Here is a 17,941-nt window from a genome sequence, read left to right as displayed (position 1 = left end):
AGAGGCCACTATGTCCTAACACACAAACCACACTGCCCTACATCAAGAACATATTAGAGCTGACAACAAGACTTCTTCGACCACTAGGTATCACGGTAGCACACAAGCCCAAAGCCACGCTATGACAAACACTCAAGGATTAAAGACCCCATTCCCACAGCATGCAGAACCAACGTAGTTTACAAAGTACAATGCAGCGACTGCCACAAACATTACATTGGACAGACAGGAAGGAAACTAGCCATCAGAATGCACGAACATCAGCTAGCAGCAAACGAGACATCGAACATTCCCTAACATCAGAACACTCGCACAATGAAGGCCGTCAGTTTAACTGGGACAAGGTAACCACAGTAGCCCAAGCCAAACATAGACACGCAAGGGAATTCCTAGAGGCATGACACTCCACCCATAATGCAATCAACAAACAATGGAATTGGACCCCATGTACAAGCCCATACAGATCAAAACCGGGAATGACACTACTCACTATAACAGACCAGACAGTATAAATTCCAAGAGGAGTAGAATAACATTGCTTCATCGGAGGCCTCACTGATGTTACCTAGCATGGTGATGAAACATCTGAACAAAGACAAGCCGGTTCAGCGAGCAAGTCAACCCACAGCCCAAGCTACAGATCTTTGCTGAAGTTTTGATCGAATTCTTACTGCCCTTCCTAAAGAAGAAATGCTTCTATGCTTGGATAACTTTAAAATCAGTCTTGGCCTGAATTCCACAGGAGAGACTGAATGGGAAAATGAAATGCCAACATTGCCAATTGCTGTCAAACAATGGTCAATCTGGCTTCATCATCTCAGGCACCCTTTTCAGCCAGAAGGTCACATTCATGGATAAACGTCAAAAATTCATGGGAAATTGAGGCATCTTTAAGCAAAATACTCTTAATTTCCTAATCTAGCTGTGTTCAGGTGAAAGATCTAAGTTACGCCAGTGTCACTCAAACCATATGAGGGACTAATGCCTGTTGGACAGATAACAGACTGGTTTTATCAGTAATAAATGTTCCAGTAGCACAAAGACATCACAAGAACTCGGTGGAAGGAAATCAATGTTACAGCCCCAAAGGAACCTGGCCAAAGAGAGGAATGCAACATGTAGCTCGTACCCAATCTGGAAAATATTTATACATTTCACTCACTTTCAGAAGGGAGGTCAAATACAGTTTGTTTTTAAAAACATCTTAATCCTCCAAATTAGTTCTAACAGACCATAAGGCTGCTGTGTCATTAGACAGAGCCAACTAGTGGTGGTTTAACCTCAGGGTCAGCATGATTCAGGTTTTGGTGGGTGGGTGGGGACAGCAGTTGTTGTCACCACAGCTTTGTATTCCGAGAGTCCTGAACTATGCATTAATAAGAGGATATTCCACCAGCAAACGTCTCCACCACATCCTCTGGACTCAATGAGAGTGCTGTCAAACAAAACTAGTGCCATTCTTGAAGAAATTCCACAAGGATTCAGGAAAAAATTCATGCAAAATCCACACGAACAGATTGGATTCTGTGCCTGGATGACTGAAAAAGTGTCTCCCCGAGCAGGTCCTGTTTTCTCAGCTGTGAGATGGCTAGCGTTCTAGCAAAAGACAAGGAAATCACTGCAAAGACACTATGAAACTTTCCTTAAAGAGTGGTCACATTGTCATTGATGTATAGAAGGAGTATCAAACCAAACATTAAAAATGGCAACAACATATACATTGAACTGTACCATGCTTCACGCCTAAATGCTTTCATGATGAAGTAGAGCAGCAGCTGAAAAGTAAAAGTAAAGGGAGCAGAATGATACTGTCCAGCTCCACTACTCTTTGGGATAGAATAGAATCCCTACAGGGTGGAAACAGGCCCTTTGGCCCAACAAGTCCACATCAAACCTTGGAGCATTCCACCCAGATCCATCCCCCTATAACCCACCTAACCTACACCTCCCCAAACACTATGGGCAATTTAGCATGGTCAATCCTAACCTGCACATCTTTGGACTGTGGGAGGAAACCGGAGCACCAAGAGGAAACTCACACAGACACGGGGAGAATGTAAAAACTCCACACAGACAGTCACCCGAGGCTGGAATTGAACTCAGGACCCTGGTGCTGTGAGGCAGCAGTGCTAACCACTATGCTGCCCCCAATGTCGTAATGTATGTACAAATCAAGAACTGGCCAGTTCAGCCAAGTGTCGGATTAGAAACTTGTGAACCTGTAGAGATGTCGCCTCCGAATCAAAGGACAGTCTAAGATGAGTTGCAATAAGGCACTGCAGAAATTTAATGTGCATCTACAAAATCAGAATACAGCTCAGGAAATATTATTTCTTGCAATCCTGACGGTTTCTCTGTGCACTGACATTTCCTTTTAGCAGGGCCATAAGGATTAGCATGACGATAAAAAATATTTTCAAATGACAAGAATTAAGAATGGAAAGTAAAATGCTGCAAGAGTAATTAATCTTCTCTAGGAGGAATAAAATTAAAGTAGAGCATTTTGCAAAAATAAATCAATATAATACAATCCATAGATGGACTTATTTTTATTGAACAGACACAGGCACTGTCATTAGCAATTACCTTCCATAGTGGATACAAATTCTATGCCGTTGCTGTCCACATTAGTTGACAAGATGTTGTAGAAGTTTCTTAATTCTGCATTGTTCGTAAAATTCTGGAATTAAATCCGAAAAAGATTGTCATGAAATTAAATATACAATTTTCTACGCTATACAGAAATTCTAGAAAATATAAAATTTTCTGTAGGAAAAATGTCTTATAAGAGATACGATATCTCTTAATAAGATAGAAGATAATAAGATTTAATAATATTGATTAATAATAAGATATACAACATATCTCTTGTAATAATCTCTTATTATACAATACTATAATTGTACAGTTGATTGCAAATACAGTCAGGAAGTGGAGGAGGAGTACGGGGTGATGAGAAGGTCTGGATCAAAGGGGAGGACTCTTCTGCATGAAGTTTAAGGTGAGAGGAGAAAGATTTAAAAAGTGGCCTGAAGGGCAAATTTTACATGCAGAGGGTGGTGTGTGTATGGAACGAACTGCCAGAGGAAGTGGTGGAGACAGGCACAATTACAATATCTAAAAGGCATCTGGATGGGTATGTGAATAGGAAGGGTTTACAAGGATATAGGCCAAATGCTGGAAAATGGGTCGAGATTAATTTAGGATATCTGGTCGGCATGGACGAGTTGGACCGAAGGGTCTATTTTTGTGCTGTAAATCTCTACGACTGAACCACACCAACAACAGGGTCAAATTTTCAAGTGCTGAAACTGGAGATGTGCACTTAATGTCATTTCCTTCTTCCTCTCCTTCATGATAAAATAGTTTATGACTCAACAGTATGGACCCTGTTAAGCAGAAAGCTGCATCAACACTTTCAATGATGACTCAGACTGTGCCACCCTTTGTTCCAACAAGGAGGCAGTGTGTGGGTAAGGAGACTCTCCTGGCGATGCTATCTTATGAATGTTCAATAACGTCATTTTATTGAAGGTAGTAATCCATTTAATTAAAAGGATGAAGCCTAGACTGCATTCAGAGAAATAATCTAGATAATGCTTTTTCATAATAAAAGACAGCTATAGCTATTCTCAAAGTTACTGAACTTTACATCATGCTTGATGAGATAAATAAATTGTTATGAAAGCACATGAAAACTGCTAAAGACATCAAGAAAAGAAAAAAAAGTGTTTATCAGAAGAATTGTAGTTTTCTGTAGAGTAGGAAAAGTTGGCTTAAGGCATTTCCCATTTTTGCCATAGTTTCTAATAGGATTGCATTTTTTTTTAAAATGGACTACATTTGACCTCACACACTACAGAATGGCCAGTTCAACAAGATCCTAGAGGTCAAAAGGAATTCAGGTCTGAATTAGTCCCAATTATGATAAGTGTTTTCACCATAACCCTCTAAACCAGATCAACTAACAACAAACTTCAATATTAGTGATGACAATGACTTAGAATAACAGGCATATCTATAGAGTTCATAACACTGAATGGTCAACATTAGAATAACTTTACAGGCAAAGTATAGGTGAAGGATAAGGATGGAGAGATTTCAATACTTTACAGTAAATGGGTGGTGTATATAAGGTCTCAGTGAAAATTACTTATTCTGATGTGACATTATAACTATCAGACAAACGTATATATGACAATTTGAGCCAATTCTGACCAAATCTGCACTTTTTAACAAAATAAATTACTGTTTGGGTCACAGAAGCTGTATGTAAGGTAATACTAAGCAGTCTCAGAAAAGCTGCTGTGAAATTCAGCCAGATAACAATTTCTATTCTTTGACTTCTATCCACATATACCTGACTGACAAGGGCTGGTCCTAGGTTCTCCGTGACAATTAAATCTCAGTTCAGTATCCTAGCATCCTTCTTCCTGCTGCATTTGTTCTGGGATTTTGGGATAAATGTCATTTATCCATTCCATCACTCTTAACCCCAACCCCGGCCCACAACCACCACACACCTTCGCAACCCCCAATTTGGCCAAACAGCCTTTTCCCAATGCTGTGTGTCTCTATGACTGTATTTGTGCCACTGTCAAACACTAGGGTGGGAGTAACTAACATCTGAATCGCAATTAAACACAGTACTTGTGTAGTCTCCGCAACCAGACATGGTGCTCTTATTCTCTTCTCCCATTTAAAAAAATTTGTCACCATTTATTACCGATGATTTTGATTTTTTTTACTCTTTCCTTCAAATATTTTGAAAAATAGATTTGTTTGAACAAGGCGGTATAAGACTCTGGTCAGACCGTGTTTGGAATATTGTGAGCAGTTCTGGGCCCCATATTGATGGAACAATCCATTCTGGCATTGGAAGGGGTCCAGAGGGGCTTTACCAGAATGATCCCAGGGATGAAGGGCTTGTCATATGGACAGCGGTTGAGACCTCTGGGTCTGTACTCAATGGAGTTTAAAAGGATGAGAGGAATTTGATTGAAACTTGTAGAATACTGAGAGGCCTAGATAGAGTGCACAAGGAGATGTTTCCATTTTAACAGAGACCAGGACTTGTAGGTGTAGCCTCAGAGTGAAGGGATGACCCTTTAGAATTCAGAACAGGAGGAATTTCTTCAGCCAGAGGGTGCAGAGCAAGTCATTAAATTGGCTTCAGGCAGAGACAGATAGGTTCTTATATACAAACATAGGAGAAAGGAGCATGACCTGCTCCCCCATTCTTCACGATCATGACTGATTGCTCAACTCAATACCTGATCCTGCTTTCTCCACATAACCTTTGATCCCATTCAGCCTAAGTGCTACAATTAGCCGCCTCTTGAGTACATTCAACGTTTTCTACTCCCTGCGGTAATGAATTCCACAGGTTCACCAATCTCACCAACTAAGAAATGTCTCCTCATTCTTCCCAAATGATCTACCCCGAATCTTCATACTCTGACCCCTGGTTCTGGACACGCCCACCATTGGGAACTTGATTAGTAAGGGGGAGAAAGGATTATGGGGAGAAGGCAGGAGAATGGGACTGAGAGACTATGAGCCATGATCAAATAGTGGAGCTAATGCGATGGATCAAATGGTCTGGTTGTTCTCTTATCTTATGGTTTTGAATGCTCAGTCCAGTTTAGGTGCATGGTTAGCCTTAAAGGTGGTGATATATTACGGAAATCTGTGAAAACCTTATCTGCTTAGAATGTAGGATCAGCCCTCAGCCAGAATTAACACTCAGTAGAGATATGAACTTCAAGACCCAGCTGGAGAATCCAAGATAACAAGGTGTAGAGCTCAATGAACACAGCAGGCCAAGAGACATCAGAGGAGCAGGAAGGCTCACGTTTCAGGGTCTAGGCACGAAACATCAGCCTTCCTGCTCCTCTGATGCTGCCTGGCCTGCTGTGTTCATCCAGCTCTGCACCTTGTTATCTCAGATTCTCCAGCGTCTGCAGTTCCTACTATCTGGTGAATCAGAGACCTTTTTACAAAAGTTCTAGATACCATACCTTCACAGAGAGGCTGTTGTGGTGGAAATTTGCAGTTAAAGGTTCTACAGCCAATGCCTTCATTAGATCCACTGGAAAATTCTTAAACATCCGACTGTCCATAGCACCTAAACAAAATTAAATATTTACAATATCTACTTGCACATTTACAAAATTATGATTCTTTTTCATTATCAGAATCTCTCCTACGAGGGGTTTAGTGCTGAGCTTGCACAGGCCCGAAACGTCAGCTTTCCTGCTCCTCTGATGCTGCTTGGCCTGCTGTGTTCATCCCTTGTTATCTCAGATTCTCCAGCATCTGCAGTTCCTACTAACTCAGAAGTATACAATTACCTTTTAAAGACTACTCAGATATGCTTTCTGATATAAATGTCACTTCTTCATATTCTGTATGAATGATACTTAGTATCACTCAGCTGCACAGCACAGAAACAGACCCTTTGGTCCAACTCGTCCACGCCAACCAGGTGTCCTAAAAAAATCTAGTGCCAATTGCCAGCATTTGACCATTTCCCTCTAAACCCTCCCTATGTATGTACCTATCCAGATGCCTTTTAAATGCTGTAATTGTACCCCCCTCCACCACTTCCTCTGGCAGCTGATTGTATACAAACATCACCCTCAGCATGAAAATGTTGCCCTTTAGGTCCTTTTTAAATCCCCCCCCACCCCTCCACCCCTCACCTTAAACTTATGTCCTCCAATTTTGGGCCCCCCTACCCTGGAGAAAAGACCTTGGCTACTCACCCTATCCATGCCCTTCATGATTTTACAAACCTCTATAAAGGTCACCCCTCAGCCTCTGATGTTCTAGGGAAAATAGCCCCAACCTATTCAGCCTCTTCCCTCCAACCCTAGCAACATCCTTGTAAATATTTCCTGAGCCCTCTCTAGTTCCACAATGTCTTTCCTACAGCAGGGAGACCAGAACTGCACACAGTATTCCAAAAGTGGCCTAATCAATGTGCTGTACAGCTGCAACATGACCTCACCACTCCTATAATCAATACGCTCTAACTCAGTTTCCTCTACCTAATCAGTTTGTTTGTAATTTGCACATTTCATAAGGAAAGCTGTTTATTCATGGGATGTGGGTGTTACGAGCTAGGCCTGAATTTATTCACCATCCCTAACTTCCCATTAGAAGGTGGTGAGCTGCCTTCTTTAAGGTGCCAGCAGACACCTAGAGCTGTCAGGAAGGGAGTTCCAGCTTTTTGACCCAGTTACAGTCAAGGAATAGCAACCTAATTCCAAGTAAAAACTGAAGACTTGTTACTACTTACTTAGGCTTTTGCTGGATTGAATGGGGACCTACCATGTGATTCTTCGTACAGATTAATATAGGTTGCTTGCTTTATATTGGAAAGCAAATGACTTGAAGAAATGATTAAGCAAAGCTTTAAATTTTGAGAGGATTGGAGGAACTTATACTACTAGTTGTTTATCAACAGATCCAGGAAAAGGGTAAGGAAGACTGAAGGGGAGGAGAGCATGAGAGCGCGCGCGCGAGAGAGAGAGCGAGCGCGAGAGAGAGCGAGAGCGCGAGAGAGAGCGAGAGCGCGAGAGAGAGCGAGAGCGCGAGAGAGAGCGAGAGCGCGAGAGAGAGCGAGAGCGCGAGAGAGAGCGAGAGCGCGAGAGAGAGCGAGAGCGCGAGAGAGAGCGAGAGCGCGAGAGAGAGCGAGAGCGCGAGAGAGAGCGAGAGCGCGAGAGAGAGCGAGAGCGCGAGAGAGAGCGAGAGCGCGAGAGAGAGCGAGAGCGCGAGAGAGAGCGAGAGGAAAGAAGGTGGGCGAGAGAGGTGAAAGCAGCAAGAAAGAGAAAGGGGAGAGTGAGAGAGGGTAAGGATAGTGCAGTGATGGGCAAGGGGAAATAAGGGAAAAGGAGGAGAGAGAGAGTGACCATCAGGAAAGAAGAAGTGGAATGTGGAAAGGAAGCCAGGAGACAGAAAAAAGTAAAGGAATAAAGGAAGAAGAGGAAAAAGGAGGACTGAGCAAGGGAGGGAAGGTGATTGTCAAGGGAGAAGAGAAGGTTGGAATGGGGGAACAGAGTAAGTGGGAGACAGGCAATGGGTCAGGAAGAAAGGGAGAGTGAGAGAGGTGAAAGGGGAGAAGGGGAAGGAGGGTGGACAAGAACAAGGGAACACGGAACGGAGATGGAGTGGGAATGAAGGATGTAATGAGAAAGACTGCGAAAGATAGAAAGAATGAGGGGGTGATGGTTAGCTTTGCTAGTAATTCAAGCCATTAATTCGACCAATTCCCCATCTACCTTCATTTCCAAAGTCAAAATTAGATACACAAAAACTTCTTTTTACCTTTGGTGAAATTCAAAGGAAGAGGAACATTTGATGTGTTTGTAGTAGCAAGAAGATTTTTTTCACTTGTAAGGACAGTCAGCTCCTCAAATCCAAGGCAGGTTCCCCACACTGGGAAGTAAGTCCCACGATCGTTGGCCTATTCAAGTCAGAAAGTTTCTGCTTAATTGCAATTTTTGACAAAAGCAAGGCCTTATATTTAATAGCTGAAATATGGGAGGTTAGGCTGACTGGAGTAATTCCAATGTAGCTGTACAATTCCATTACAGTTAACAAACAAAATACTGCTGCCATTCCAAACTTTGGCTCTTTAGGCAGTTCTCTTCTGTCTCAGTCCTTCTACCATTTTTAACTTTTGCTCAACTGCTGCATATTGAACATAAAACAACACTCATTGTTAACGTACAGTGCATTTTTAATGGGGATACGTCACTGAAGAAATGGTCTTTTCTTCAATGGCAGTGTGGCTGACAAAGGAAAATTGTAGGAAGGTATAGGTGGGCTGGTCAGATAGTAGAACAATGACAAATGGAGTATACTGCTTTAAAAGCATGCAGTGATGCATTTCGGGATGACTAACAAGACAGGGGAGTACACAGTAAGTGGTAGGACCCTAGAAAGTATAAAGGATCAGAGGGACCTTGAAGAATGTGTACATAGGTCCTTGAAAGCTACAAGGACAGGTGGATAATTTATTTAGCGGGCACATGGGATACTTACTTTTACTGGTTGAGGCGTAGAATACAAGAGCTGGGGAACTATGATCGAATCATAGGATGTTAGTTAAGTCACAACTGGAGGACCGAGGGCTGGAGTTCTGATTGCCAAACCAGACGAAGGATATGACTGCACAAGAGAGGGTCCAAAGGAGGCTCACCAGGATATCAGCTGGGCTGGAGCATTTTAGCATTGAAGAGACCCGATGGACTGAGACAACACAGTTTCAATGGCTCCAATTATCTGCCAAGTTGACTTCAAAATTCCGATGACTTGCTTCCAAAGCTTGGCGTGGTCTCTACTGCATCCAGCCCTTTAGGACCATTTTCTGCCAGAATTGGGTGAGTGGGGTGCTACAAGTAGGTCATTAATGAGGTGAGTTTGGTAAGGAAACACCAACTAGACCTTATGGACAGAAACGCTCTGCAGAACTTGGTGAAACTGATACTTAGTTTATAAAAAGCACAAGGCTCAGCTAACTGATATATATTGTGGCTGCACGGAGAAATAACAGCCAGCCTAAATCCAGTCTCAAATTTGTGGGTGTCTGAGAAATGGAGAAGCTGAGATTTGGAGAAGTAAAAGTGTGGATAGGAGAACCACTGAGAATATTTTATTTTTAAATTGGAAGAATCACATTTTCTGCTTGGGGGCCCCGCAGTCTTCAGGACACAACATGGAGTTCAATAATTTTCAAATCTGAACAGCTCATTCCATGTCCTTTCCCCATCTCCTCAGCCTGGGTCCTGTCATTACACGGGCTGCTCTCAGCACGGCCGACCCATTCTCACCTACTCACGGTCCCCATACCCAGCTTCTCTTTCTCCCTGCCACACCATTATCCACCCCTTTGTCTCCCAAACAAAGTCTTCCTTTCAGCCTGGGCTCTGCCTTCATCTCTCCCCTTTCTCCTTCCCTCCAATCCCCCAGCCTGTGTATTTACCACCTTTTCCCTCCTTACCAGCAGTTCTGAAGACGGGTCATTGGATCCAAATTGTTAACTCTGGCATCATCTGTGGAGAGAGAAACAGAGTTTCTCCAACAGTTTCTGTCATTGGCTCAGCAGTGTCGACAGCTTGGTTAGCTGTGGGGGTAAGGTTTGACATGTTTGATGGAGAGTTGCCTGGTGACCTAGTGAATGAACTGGGCTGGCTATGTGATAGCATCAGAATAGGGGGCGGATAAATGGAATTGTTGGATAATTGCTGTTTCCCTACCAAACGTACCTCATTAAATGATCTACTTATAGCACCACACATTACGCGATTCTGGCCCAAGTCTATCACCTAGTGGCCCTGGAACAAATTGCCATTCCACAGTTATCCAGCCCTTGAACCATCTGTCAAAGGCCCCAGACAAATATTGGTGAACCTGCACCAGCCTCACCAGCACTGTGATGGCACAACAGCTATGAAAATCAAGTGGCCCATATTTGGCCTGGCTAATACTGCCTTATGTGTACAATCTCATTCTCTCACCCAGGTTACTGTTTAACTACCAGGCCACATACTTCACCCATCCGTAACTAGATCCCACTGAAATACCCTCTAAGTCACTGAAAACTCATCCCCAGTGCCCACTATAGTCCTGCAGCTTGTCACTGCCCACTCAGGGAGCATCACATACAGGCCAGATCATTACAAAAGAGGGGCATTTATTTTCAGCCAGCAACACCAAGATTGCAAAAGCGAAAGGAAACAGATAAAACAAGTTCAGGCTGCATTCCCCAACCCCTACAACGTAAACTAAATGCTGGCATGATCCAAAATTGTGTACTGCACCCAGCTCTCACTGACTGGAACCAGTCATCACTCTTTTGATCTTGATTCTGATTTAGATTTATTGTCACGTATAATGAAATACAGTGAAAAGCTTCGTTTACAATGGGTACAGGCAGATCTCAGCAAGCAAAGGATGCACAGATCAAAAAGACAGAGGCACACAGGTTACTTGCAGTTTATATTATTTGAGGTTAAAGCCCATTCAACAGTCTGATAGCAGCTGGAAGGAAGCTGTTCCTGAACCTGCTTGTACATGTGCTCAGGCTTCTGTACCTTCTGCCTGATGGAAGAGGTTGTAGGAGATCATTAATGGGGTGCGATGGGTCTTTTGATGTTGTTGGCTGCCTTTCTACGGCAGTGGGCCGTGTAAATAGAGTCCATGGATGGAAGGTTGGCTTCCGTGATGGTCTGGGATGTGCACACCACCTTCTGTAATTTCTTATGCTCCTTAGTAAAGCAGTTACCATACCAGGCCATAATGCACCTGGACAGTACGCTTTCAGTGGTGCTTCTGTAGAAGGTTGTGAGGGTCCTTAAGTACAAGCCAAAATTTCCTGAGCCACCTGAGGAAGTAGAGCCGTTGTTGTGCCTTCTTGATTGTCTCATTTGTGTGGGACGTCCAGGACAGGTTGTCGAATATCGTCACTCCAACCGGTGTCTGACATGTTCTCTCACACAAAAGGAGAGCTTCCCCCTTTCCTTCAGATGACTGCTGCAGTTCCCCCAGGTCCTCTCTATCCAGCACATTATCTCACTGCCTGCTGTAGTGTGCACAGCACAGCGTGCCAGGAAGATGGGATAAACTGTGGACTTTCCATCCAGAGCTGTCCACGCGGCAGGCCAACATCTTCAACAATCCAAGATAGTATCAGAGATAATGGGAACTGCAGATGCTGGAGAATCCAAGATAATAAAATGTGAGGCTGGATGAACACAGCAGGCCAAGCAGCATCTTAGGAGCACAAAAGCTGACGTTTCGGGCCTAGACCCTTCATCGGAGCCTCTGATGAAGGGTCTAGGCCCGAAACGTCAACTTTTGTGCTCCTGAGATGCTGCTTGGCCTGCTGTGTTCATCCAGCCTCACATTTTATTATCTTCAACAATCCAGTTGTTTGCTCCATCACAATCCCAGTCAGGGATTGGGTCACATTGTCACTGCCCTCTGCTCGCAGCTTACAATTCTTCCAAGAAATGCTGTAGCTTGTGGTGACTTTAGGAATTGGAAGCTGTGAATGGTGTAAATAGTGGGAGTAGTGTGCAGTTGTTGGGGCTGTAGTGAAGATGGCTCTGCAGGTTAAAAAAATGAATAAAGCATAGGATATCCTGGACTTTTCATATGCAAGTATAGAATATAAATGCAAAGGCAAAATACAGTGAAAATTTACAAAACTGAAGCCAAGCCACTACTTGAGTATTGTGTGTTACTCTTTGAAAGGTTGTGAAAGCATTAGAGAGGATAATGGAAAGATAACCAAGGGTGAATCCAGGAATCAGGGCTTCAGTTCTGAAGTTAGATCAAAAGATACTGGAGCAGTTCTCCCGTGGAAACACAGACTTGAAAGGAGGTCTGCTTCCAAACCCCGAGGAGTCTGAATGGAGTAGACCCCGAGAAATGTCAGTTTGTTAGAAGGGTCATGAATCTTTGATATGAGGTGTTGGAGTGCACAGCTAGGGATGTGCTGATTTCAATTGTTGCTTTCAAGAGGAGAATTGGCTAATTGTCTGAAGAGAAACAGGATTTTCTATGCTACATGGAGTCGGTAGTGGAGTAAGACAATCTGAACTGCTCCTGCAGGGAACTAACACAATGACAGGTCAAAAAAATTAGTGCTTCACCATTATCATTATAATTGCAGAACTGAACAAAATTTTAAATAACAAAAAAATAGACATTGCTAGAGGAATTCATCAAATCTAGCAGCATTCATGCAGAGAAAGCAGGGTTAATGTTTCAAACACAGCGACTGTTAATTGTGCTTTCTCTCCACAGATGCTGCCAGACCAGCTAAGTTACACCAGTAATTTCTGTTTTTATGTTTCAGATCTCCAGCAGCCACAGATTTTTGTTTTACGACAGAACTTCAACAGTGGCTTTATAAATTATTTGTTCAGTTTTAACATTATTTTGTTGCTTTTCTACTCAATATTTTTAAAAGCTGAGATCCCGGGCTTTCTCATTTTAAAAACACTATGCTATCCTCTTGCCTATAAACATTGTTATAAATACAGTCTTACACATTTCTGGTTCACATGAACCTTACTATGGCCATGTAGATAGGACAGATTATTTAAAAAGGAGGAAAAAAATGAACAATTCACTTCAATAAGATAAAGTTGCATAGTTTAACCAGATCACAGGGCTGCTCTCTCATTAGGTAGAGCAAACTGATGGTGGTGAGTTTTAAGCTAAAGTTTAACATTGCTTCAGGTGAGGGGAGAAGTTGATAAAGACAGTCCTTCATGCTGGTGTGGGAATTGAACCCTTGCTGCTGGCAACACTCTCCACTGGAAGCCAACTTCCCCAAAAAGATGAGGGCAAGGGTTCAGTGACTTTATTTTGCATTTTCTGTAGACACCGGGATCAACTCACGTCTGGGAATGTCTCGGGGAGATCATTTAAAATTTAAGCTGATGATCACTAGTCTTCATTTCAATTAAAGACACTCAGACATTCAAAAGTTATTCATAAGTAAAATTTTGATGGGAACTTCAAGCATTTGCAATTGTGTAACAGCTGCATACCTCATTGAGCCAATTGTTCGGACAACGTAAACATGGATACAGTGGTCATAAGCCAAAAACTGATTTGTAAAAGAAACATAATTAACACAGGGACAGCAATAGGCTATCAGTCTGGGACATCAAGGTTGCAGAGAGAAGACATTTTGCCAAGAAAAGAATCTGGCAGAGAAGTGGCACTGTTCTTTCTAACTGCAACAACAACTTCACACCAAGAATCTGACAACAATTTTGATTTAAAGTAAAAACTGAACTTGATGGAATAAGTTATTGAGAGTTAATCAACTCAAATTTCCAATCTCCATTGTCGTCTTTAGTGAAACCAAACAGAATCCCCTGGCCTGCAACATTTCTGGCTATCGTCTCATGAACTAACAACAACTTTTTGAACGCTTAAGAAACGTAAATGCACGTTACATCTTTTGTCGTCATCTTTTCTCGTGCATGGTTTGTATGAATGAGTGAATGGATGCTGCCACAAATACATCTTAGGTGTTGGAAAAATAAATCTTTATTTCTCTTTTGGTTTAAACAGATAAGAAGGCTTGTCTTGTTCTTGTTCTTGAGAGTCACAGCATTCAAGGGGTTAAAACACTTCTTTAAAACATGTTGTGTGGGTAGTCATGAGGTGGAAATAGGTGGAGCATCCTACTATCTCTCCAGACGTAACATCATGTGGACCTGGAGGAGCACAGAAGGCCAGGCAGCATCAGAGGAGCAGGGAAGTTGTCATTTCGGGTCAGCAACCTTCATCAGCTGCTCTTCCAGATCCATACTGACTCCAGCATCTGTAGTTCTTGCTACCTCTACTTCTTCCACTTGTGCACAATACTCACTGTACAGCTCAGTACTAAATCTCATCTGATACTAATTTCCATAATCTACTGCCCTTTTGAAGTTACAGTCTGTCTCATGCTTAAATGAAGGAGAAAATTATTGCAGATGCTGGAAACTGTACGACCTGACCCACTGTGATCTCCGACATTTTTTTTTGTTTTCAGTCATGCTTAAATATGCTTTTTGTCAGTAAACACTGATGCCATTCCATCTTTAGATGCAGAATGTAAGATCTGTCAACATCAGCGGACTTAAAGTGGACTCAACCTAGAAAAATAATCCATCCACCAACAATGATGATTTCTGTCCTTAAACCAACTCCACAACATGCCATTTTCCTTTAAAAGGTACATATTGTAATTACACCAATGACTTCCTCTGCAGATGCTTATCTGATGAACTATCTTAAGAGATTCAGCATATGTAACATTTTTTTCAAGGCTGTGATAAAGATAATAAAGGCCTTCCTTGTGAAATTGATTGATGTTTGTATACAGGACACATGTACAGGTACCTGAAGTGCGAGTTTATAAAAGAAGGCAGCATTCCTGGCATATGGAGACTGAAGAAGGTTTGCTCCACCACCTGGGAGAAGTAGTCTGAAAATAATCAGAGATAACCTGATCAATTTAAACATTATTTTATTGTAACAGTTGAACAGTCACTCAGTGCGGAGGTCATTAGGGATTGTCATGAAATGCTGGACATCCCGGTAATGCCCAAATTCAATGAAAGAACACCAAAATAAATGGAGAAAATTTGTTGAAAATTTGAGAATGGAAACAAGGAGTAAGCATTCCTGAAAGCCCATACTAAATATTATGGTCATTAATTCTGGTGACCTTCTGCATTGTGGATGTGGTTGTTGACTGTTAAGCATTTGGTTTTCTAAATATTTATTTGTAATACAAGGTAAATTAATTGAAGAGACCTGAGTAGAAGAATGTTTGGAGATGAATTGAAAAGATCAGAGGCTTTGCATCGTTTGGCCAGCATATTAGATTGAATAACTGATCTCGCTTTCAGAGTCTATTCTTTAACCTCCTGTGCAACTCAGCTGGTGGTGGAAAATTCAAGGTGCATCCTATGTATAATGCCTTGCTTTCCTCTGCCAGCACTACTTTTAAGGGGCTCAGAAAACCATCATCTTATTGCCTTATTGGTTGAATGGGAGTTAATAGGTATCCCCCTTTTGGGATTTCTGCTGGAGCCATGTTTGAGAAAGTGGTGTTTTTGCTGATTTTCAAAAGATTTCTATTCCTTCGTCGAAGCTGCCTTATAAATATTGTAGTGACTACATATGTTTTGGAATATAAACTGGTAAAAATTAAAATTTTGACACTTGCAGTGACAATACAAGGTGTTTTTAATTTGCAGAGCAAAGGCCCAATGTGAAGTTGTATGTTTTAACTACTTATTTGTGCACAAAATTATGTAGCTTTTGAAGAAGCTAAATTTGCTACTTCCGTGAGACAGGCTGGCAAAAGTTTTGGCAAAAGCTTTTGGATGCATATGTTGCAACTTGTCACAGAACTGAGAGAGTGAATTGAACACAGACCTCCAGAAAGTCTAGAAACAAAGATAGGTCTCTGTCTTTCTCACCATCTGAATGAAAAAAATCAACACTCAAGATTCTAAGAAGGAGAAATTCTAAGATCTAGGTCCAACTTACCAATTACTAAATTGGATCATTTGTTCTGAGGTCAACAACAATGATAACACCAAAAACCAAAGGAAATGTGAGAAAGCACAGAGGAAAATTAATGCTTAAATCACTCAAATCACCATGAAATAATAATCTATTTGCTGTTGTCTTCATCAATAATGATGACATTGATAAGAGCGACCACCACACGGTCCTTGTGGAGACCAAGTCCCATCTTCACAGTGAGAATAATTTCCATCGTGTTGCATGGCACTATCACCACGTTAAATGGGACAGACTTTGCAGACTAGCAACTCAAGGCTGGGCATCCATGAGGTGCTGTGGGCAATCAGCAGCAGCAGAATTGTATTCCAGCACAATCTGTAACCTCATGGCCCGGCATATCCCTGAGTCAACCATTACCATCAAGCCAGAGGACCAACTCACGTTCAATGGAGAGGCACGGTGGCTCAGTGATTAGCACTGTTGCCTCACAGCGCCAGGAACCCGGGTTTGATTCCACCCTTGGGCAACTGTCTGTGTGGAGTTTGTACATTCTCCCCGTATCTGCATGGGTTTTCTCTGGGTGCTCCCGTTTCCTCCCACAATCCAAAGATGCGCAAGCTAGGTGCATGCTAAATTGCCTGCAGTGTTCAGTGATGTGTAGGTTAGGGAGATGAGTCTGGTGGGATGTTCTGACGTTCAGTGTGGACTTGTTGGGCTGAAGGGCCCATATAGAGTAGGGACTCTGGAAAACAAAAACAGACTTTGCAGACTAGCAACTCAAGGCTGGGAAGCCATGAGGTGCTGTGGGCCATCAGCAGCAGCATTGTACTCCAGCACAATCTGTAACCTCATGGCCCAGCATATTCCCCCACTCAACCATTACCATCAAGCCAGGGGATCAACTCCAGCTCAAGGGAGAGTGTAGGAGGACATGCCAGGAGCAGCACCAGGCAAAGCTGAAATGAGGTGGCAACCTGGGTGAAGCTACCAAACAGGACTACTTGCACACCAAACTACACACGCAGCAAGTGATAGACAGAGCTAAGCGATCCCGTAACCGACAGATCAGATTTGAGCTTCTCAAGGGCAAGTAGGAACAGGAATAAACGCTGGCCTGGCTAGAGATATCAGTTTTCATGATTAAATCTACCTGTCACAGTAACAGCCACATCTGTGCAGCAAAACATTGGTAGGAATGAGCGCCCACAGTTCTCACAGAGCCCAGTGTTTGTCTAGGTATTCGTATCATTGTCTGGCATGTTATATTCCACTCTGCAATACCCAATGGAATAGATTAAAAAAGATCTAACTGCACAAAACTAAGCATCGATATGGCACAAAGCAGGAGTAAGATAGCACATAATTACAATCTGTAACCGTGTGGCTATTATTTTGCTCAACACATCATAGTCCAGATATCCAAAGGTGGATCAATGAGGAATGTTAGCCAGCACATAGCATTTGATGTTCTGAAGTGAACGGCAGTTGGATCAAGCTGTAACACAGAATTACATAAAAACATCGAAACAGGAGCGGGAGGAAGCCATTCAATACTTGGGGCTTGCTCTTCCATTCAGTATGATCATGGTTGATCCTTGATCTCAATGCCATATTCCTGCTTTCTCACCATGTCCATTCATACATTTTTAGATTTTCAAAGTATCAATCTCTCCCTTGAATACATCCAGTTGTGTAGTTCAGAATTCTACAGGTTCACTGTCCTCCGGGTGAAGAAATCTTTCCCCCATCTCAGTTGTAAATGGCTTACTAGTGCCTAGAGGCTATGTCCTCTACTTCTACACTCCTCAACTAGGGGAAATACCCTCCCTGCATCTAGTCTTTCCAGCTCTAGAGATTTATATGTTTAAAATCAGGTCCCTTTCTC

General features: G+C 42.4%; 1 protein-coding gene across 1 annotated transcript in view; it reads right to left on the bottom strand.

Annotated features, from left to right (window-relative positions):
* Positions 1-17,941, bottom strand: part of LOC125451914 (gamma-glutamyl hydrolase-like) — a 49,993-nt gene that overhangs the window by 14,708 nt on the left and 17,344 nt on the right. The window contains exons 4-7 of the mRNA XM_048529656.2: positions 14,920-15,004; positions 8,332-8,470; positions 6,021-6,127; positions 2,587-2,680 (exon numbers count right to left, since the gene is read on the bottom strand). Coding sequence (XP_048385613.1) covers positions 2,587-2,680; positions 6,021-6,127; positions 8,332-8,470; positions 14,920-15,004 — 425 coding nt within the window. The remainder of the gene's footprint in view (positions 1-2,586; positions 2,681-6,020; positions 6,128-8,331; positions 8,471-14,919; positions 15,005-17,941) is intronic.

This window comes from Stegostoma tigrinum, chromosome 5 (genome assembly GCF_030684315.1).
Source record: "Stegostoma tigrinum isolate sSteTig4 chromosome 5, sSteTig4.hap1, whole genome shotgun sequence".
In the NCBI taxonomy this organism is placed as follows: Eukaryota; Metazoa; Chordata; class Chondrichthyes; order Orectolobiformes; family Stegostomatidae; genus Stegostoma; species Stegostoma tigrinum.
The sequence above is the reverse complement of the archived record's forward strand: the minus strand, read 5'-3'. Positions and strand labels throughout refer to the sequence as shown.